Consider the following 6,662-nt stretch of genomic DNA (forward strand, 5'->3'; position numbering starts at 1 on the left):
GTGAGAGGGATGTCTGGCTGCCCTTTTAGGCCCAATGCCTCTGGGCAGTTGGACATCTCTCTAGGGGTCCCAGATTGGAGAGGGTGCAGGCTGGGTTGAGGGACACACACCTTCAGTACTCGAATTTCATGTACTAGGCCACTAGTAAATTATAAAACGCATGAAAAGGACTCAGCCAGGTGCCAAAGATGACTAAATATTTCATGAACAACAGGAGTTAATACATGGGAAGCCTCTAATATATTATTGACTTCTGAGGTAATCCTATTTAATAAAGAGAAAATATGATAATTGACCCTCATGCTGTTGCAAAGATGGCAGTACACAAATAAGGAGGGAATATGCTAATTGGCTGCTGCACCCTCAAAGATGGCAACACCCACTGCCAATAAGGATGTAATATGCTAATTGACTGTCCTGCCCTCAAATATGGCGGCACCCACAGCCAATGAGGAGAGCATATGATAATTCACTGCCATGCCCTCATAGATGGTGGCACCCATAGCCACAAGATGGCAGCGCCCAATCCCATTAGCCCTGCTAAGGTGGCAGGCATGAGGCAAGGCCACATGTCTGCCTCTGGCATCCCCCATTTCTCTCTGCCCCCTAGCTGCCCAGGGCCAGCCTGAGGAGCAGGCAATCCTATGATGGTGGCTTCTCAGCTGCCCAGGGCTGCCCTGAGGTGCAGGCAAGCCTCAGATGGTGGCTGCCCAGCCTCCCAGGGCCATTCAAGGCTTGGGTAACCAGGGCCAGCTGAGGCTTGAGCTGCTGGCAGTGGCAGCAGCAGAAGTGTGATGGAAGCATCACCTTCCCCTGATCACTGGATTGCCTCCCACCTCTGAGGGATCCCAGACTGTGAGATGAGGCAGGCTGGGCTGAGGGAGCCCCCCATAGTAAAGTGCATGAATTTTCATGCACCAGGTCTCTGGCATTTAATAAGTTTAAAAAAAAATCCCTGTCAAAAACCATAAATAACCATTCAGAAATTGTTCTGCCAGATTGGATAGAAAAGGAAGATTCCCTATGATTTTCTCAGAATATAGGCCTTAGATTTATGCTTAGTGCTGTGGTCAGGAGCATTCTACAGCTTAAAAGCTTGAATAGATGAGTTGGCCTACCTCTAATCTCATTGGGTTTTCTAGGTTTAGGGAAAATGATATACTTAGATAAGCACAATCAAGGAAATTGGGCCTGTGAAAGGTCCTCTATTAGCATTTGTCTAGAGCATCTTCTCTCCTAGATCTGGTACAGTATAGGCATGCAGTACTAATGGAGTTGAGAAAACACAAAAATAAGTGAATAAGTTTCTCTCATTGTTTCAAATACTTTGTAGTTAATTTTTTTAAGGAAATACCATGTAACTCAATTTGGCTGTGGCCTGGGCCCATGAAAGAAAGTCATAGGAGCTAAAGCAGAAAACACTGGTTTTCCACACATCATGTGAAAATAATCTAGCTAACAAATGTTCTGGGCGGTGAGGGGTGAAGGTGACAATTCATGCCTGTGGTGCAATAAATTCTTTATCTGTTAAAGGGACCACAATATACACAAGTGCTGATATCAATAAGTCAAAACCAGAAAGCAGGTTTCATTACACAAAGCTATAAAATAACTTGTAAAAGAGTTAAAATGGGAACTCTAAACATGGGTTGCTATTGGTGATTGAGATTAGGACAGACTTTACATTTTTATTTTATATACTCTTCTGTCCTCTGAAATAAACTAATGTGCATACATCCCTCCTGGGAGTAAATGGAAACAAATCACATGAGCTTGATTATTCAGGGCACTGAATGCCAAAGAAACTCACTTTAGCTATAGAAGCTCACATTACTTGTTGGGTGGACATCCTGCACATTCCCACAGTGGGCAATGACAGGCTCCAGTTTAAACATTAGTTACAGGAGGAGGACCAGTTAGGGTAAGATGGGGAGAGGAAGAGATAAGACATTGGACTCAAGTCCAACGTGTAGCATCTCATGAGGCCCTTATCTCATATCTACAGAATCTCACTTGCCAGTGCCCCTTGTGCAGGAAGTCACACTGGCAGCCCAGCATCTTGATAAGCCTCTCTTGGACATCAGGTTCAACTCCTACTCTTGCAGACACCTCCTATCCAGGGTAGGAGAGCATTCTCTGGTGTTCAGCACTCCCTGGGAAGTTCCTCTTCTTCTACTCATCACCTTCAACTGGAACATGGTGCTCAGGTAAGAGTTGGCTCAGAACTATCTTCTCTAAAAGGCAGTTTTGTTTTCTCCCTCTTAGTCCACGTGGGCGTGACTGCATCTTTGGGTACAGCATGCAAGGAGCCATGGAAACCCACAAAAAAGAGTCCAGAGACTTGAACCTTCCTCAGGGAAGCTGTGGGTGCGAGTAGCTTAGGCTGTGAGGGGCCTAGGTCCTTTCTGCTTCACAGACATTGTTTTCAGATATGATTGGTTAATAACTCAGCTTTTACACATTAGCTTACAGTTGGCTGGATTTATTTGTTTGTGATATGTTTGGACCTTTCTTGTCCCAGCAAAAAACACTAGACACAAACTAATGAGTAATTGAAGAAAGTTTTATAAAGGGAATATGTCCAAAGGATGAGCAGGAATAAGGGAATTTGATAAAGATGGAGAGGACTCTAAAGATAAGTCATAACAGGGAGCTACTGCTAAGGAGTAAAGGGAAAGGTAAGTTACCAGAACACAGGGAGGCTATGGCTATAGTGGTGGTTGTCACTTTGACCATAAGAAAGGCAACCAGACAGGGGCTATGTCTTTAGGTAGAATAACACCACGATGGCCAACCCACCTCAGAGAACTAGGGAGTGGAAACCCGCCCTCTTCCTTCCCTCCAACCACCTGCCAGGGTCTATCCTTCCTGAGATCACCCAGGAGCCAGAGGTGAGCCCAGTGGTGAGGGGAATAGACATGTCCTCTCAGTACAAAGCGGAGGGTAGAGAAGCAGGAAGTGAAATTTGATGTCAAATGAAGAAAATTCAGATTATTCTCCTCCTGCCTCCAGCAGACATGACATGGTCTCTGACTATGGGTTGGAGGTATTTGGCCTAGAGAATATTCCCATGTCAGCAGAGGGTCCTTGTAGCATAGAGAGACCCCTGACTCTAGCGTCAAAGAGATCCAGGTTCCAGGACTCCAATGCAGTGAAGCCTTTGGTATCATATTCTCTGCAAGCCTCCATTTCCCACCTCTGTAACACGGACAGTAATTCCCAGGTGGCAGGGTAGCCATGAGACTCACTGATCAGGCACCTGGTACCCAAGTCTTGTTTTGGTTCCAGTGGCACCCGTGGAGGGTTCCCGGGCATGAATCCATCTGTCACAGCCTGGAGCAGCCAACTCACATATATAAGTGGAGGAGAACAAACTTTCAAGACAGAGTTCCCAATCCTGCAATTCCTGACAGTCATCATAGCCCTGGTGGGGCTGGCAGGGAATGCCATGGTGATCAGGCTCCTGGGCTTCCACATGCACAGGAATGCCTTCTCTGTCTACATCCTTAACCTGGCTGGAGCTGACTTCCTCTTACTCTGCTGTTATATTATGGATGCCCTGGAGAGACTCATCTGGGACTTCTCTCTCATCAGTATATTCATCCCCAAATTTTTCATCACTGTGTCCACTTTGTCTACATCACTTTGCCTTTTCATCACTTTGCCTACATCTCAGGCCTGCGCTTTCTCAGCGCCATCAGCACGGAGCACTGCATGTCCGTCCTGTGGCCCATCTGGTACCGCTGCCGCCGCCCCACTCACATGTCTGCTATCATGTGTGCCCTGCTCTGGGCCCTGTCCCTGCTACTGAGCATCCTGGAAATGAACTACTGAGGGTTCCTGGAGGAGACTATGCATTATTTTTGGTGCACAGTGTTTGATTTCATCACTGTGGTGTGGCTGATTTTGTTGTTTGTGCTGCTCTCTGGGTCTAGCCTGGCCCTTATGACCCGGGACCTTCCAGTACACAGGCTGATGCTCTATCCACTGAGCCAAACTGGTTTCAGATGTTACACAAATGCTTTGATATATAAAAATTATCTTCTCCAAATCATATGTAGGGACAATGAGTGGCTTTCCTATTACACACATCATAGGAAACCCAGTTAATAATGCCCCTTCTGTATTTCTGTCCCAACTACCTCTCTTCATACCCTTGGCCACCTCTGTCTCTCTCCTTCCCAAAATGGCTTCTTTCTCCTCTAAAATGCAGAGAAGTTTAATTCAGTCCTGAATCCTCTCCCACCTGGATAGAAGAAGTCTGCAGGAATAAAAAAATTATTTCAAACACACAAGAGCTTTTCACAGAATAAATAATTGGAACATGAATTTTCTTTTTGTTACTTGTGTGTTTTTGGTGGTTAAAAATGCTGACTTCTGTTTTACTTTTAATATTCTTCATTTTAAAAATTATCATATTATATTGAATCCAAATTTTGTTACTACTCCTCAATCATCCACTCATTCACTCATTCATTTGTGGGTTTAAATTTTATTGACAGCCCCATTTTGTTCCCACACAGACTTGGGCCCTGGGGACACAACATTGTGTCTATCCTCATAAAGATGACACACTGGGACATTTCTAATGCCACTCTGTCCTAACAAGGGGTCTCATTGCCTTCATGAGCCTAAGTCATAACCTCCTTTCTCCCTGTGAGTAGATCACTCTCAGTTGCTGAGATTGCCCTGGAGCTTCTTACAACCTACAGTCAAACAAAGCCACTCTCCCAGAGCACAAATACTGAGGAACTCAGAATCCTGTTGTCCTCCACAGGACCTGAGCAGAAGCTTCTCCTCCTGCCTCCAGGGCACATGTCATGGACTGGATGGTGAGTGAGAGGTTGGACATGGAGGGTGTGTGGTGCAGAAGAACAAGCCCAAGCTCTAAGATTCAGAAAAAAACTGGGTTTAAATTCAGGCACCAGGACTCCAAAACTGTGTGTTTCAGGAAGAATCTTAAGCTCTGGAAGCCTCCATTCACCACAGAACAGACAGGGTGGCCATGAGGGCTAGTGGTCATAGAGCAGGTGCTCAAGTCTTGTTTTGTTTCCAGCCCCCAACTGCAGCATTTCTGAGCATGGATATGACTGTCACACCCTGGGAGATCAATCTCACAACAACCCATGGAAGTGATCAACAGTTTACGGAGAACATAATCCTGAAAGTACTTACAGTCATCGTGGCCCTGGTGGGACTGGCAGGGAATGCAGTGGTGCTCTGGCTCCTGGTCTTCTGCATCCGCAGGAATGCCTTCTCAGTCTACATCCTCAACCTGGCGGGGGCCGACTTCCTCTTCCTCTGCTACCAACTTATATCTATCCTAGTTTCACTTTTTGACGTCAATTTTTTCCTTGGAGTAATGGACAACTTTCTCTTGCCTGTGGCAATCTTTGCCTACATCTCTGGCCTGAGCTTTCTCAGCACCATCAGTACAGAGCGCTGCCTGTCTGTCCTGTGGCCCATCTGGTACCGTTGCCGCCGCCACAGAAAACTATCTGCCATCATATGTGCCCTGCTCTGGGCTCTATCCCTGTTGCTGAGCATGCTGGAAGGATACTACTGTGGCTTCCTGGCTGTCAATGGGCATAAAGTTTCGTGTCAAGTGTTAGATTTCATCACTGTGGCATGGTTGATGTTGTTATTTGTGCTGCTCTCTGGGTCCACCCTGGCCCTGATGACCAGACTGCTGTGTGGTTCCCACCGGGTGCTGCCCACCAGGCTCTATGTGACCATTTTACTCACAGTGCTGATCTTCCTCCTCTGTGGCCTGCCCTTTGGCATCTACTGGTTCCTCATAGCCTGGTATCAAGATTTTGATGCCTTCCTTCCTCAATTCAAAGCGACAGTTCTCCTGTCCTGTTTCAACAGCTGTACCAACCCCATCATATACTTCTTTGTGGGCTCCTTCAGGCAGCAATGGTGGAAGCAGAGACACACCCTGAGGGTGGTTCTCCAGAGGGCTCTGCAAGACACTCCTGAGGTGGATGAACCTGGAGAAAGCCTTCCTGGGGAAACCATGGCCATGTCAGAAAGTCTGGTGTTCTGATTCAGAGTCTTGCTTTGTTCAGACAGGTTTGACTTTGAAAGCCAGCTTTGTCCCTCTCATTTGATTGGTTTTCCTACCGTGTTTACTTCCTGGACCCCTGCATTAAAATAATTAACATAATAATCCAGCTCCAGAGGATGAAGTGAGACAGTACCTGTTAGACAAACACAGATTGCAAGGTCCCAGGACTGCCTCACCCAGGGCCTTCACCCCATGCCCATGGGAGCTTTGCCATTTCTGGTGTCCAGAACTGCTATCACATTACAGAATCTCACCTATAGCAGAAGATGAAGTGCAGGAAAAGTCTAAATTTCTTTCATCACTGAATTTTATAGAAACTACATGAACATTACATTTTTGACAAGTTTTTGTGGTCATTCTTCTACAATGTCTCTATAAATTAAACAAATTAAAGTTCAGTCAAGCCCCCGGGAGCAGCCTTGATGATTTTGGCAGTCCTTAGACTGGCTCCTTAGCATAATAAATGTTGTTTGAATAAGTGAACTAATGAATGAAAGTGAAAAGGCAGGACAGGGTTAACTTCCTCCATTTTGTATAACTATGTCACTATGTAACTGGCCCCTGGCCCTCACTCACCCAATTGGGGTCAGCC

At 46.1% G+C, this 6,662-nt stretch overlaps 1 protein-coding gene and 1 pseudogene across 1 annotated transcript; both read left to right on the forward strand.

Annotated features, from left to right (window-relative positions):
- The first annotated feature begins 2,063 nt into the window (after positions 1-2,063).
- LOC118712901 lies at positions 2,064-4,963 on the forward strand (annotated as a pseudogene).
- A 96-nt stretch (positions 4,964-5,059) lies between these two features.
- LOC123651865 (mas-related G-protein coupled receptor member X2-like) lies at positions 5,060-6,276 on the forward strand. Its single transcript, XM_045577672.1, has one exon. The coding sequence runs from the start codon at positions 5,081-5,083 to the stop codon at positions 6,047-6,049; it is 969 nt and encodes a 322-aa protein (XP_045433628.1). The 5' UTR covers positions 5,060-5,080; the 3' UTR covers positions 6,050-6,276.
- Positions 6,277-6,662: the final 386 nt, after the last annotated feature.

This window comes from Pipistrellus kuhlii, unplaced genomic scaffold, assembly GCF_014108245.1.
Source record: "Pipistrellus kuhlii isolate mPipKuh1 unplaced genomic scaffold, mPipKuh1.p scaffold_m20_p_9, whole genome shotgun sequence".
NCBI classification, from domain to species: Eukaryota; Metazoa; Chordata; class Mammalia; order Chiroptera; family Vespertilionidae; genus Pipistrellus; species Pipistrellus kuhlii.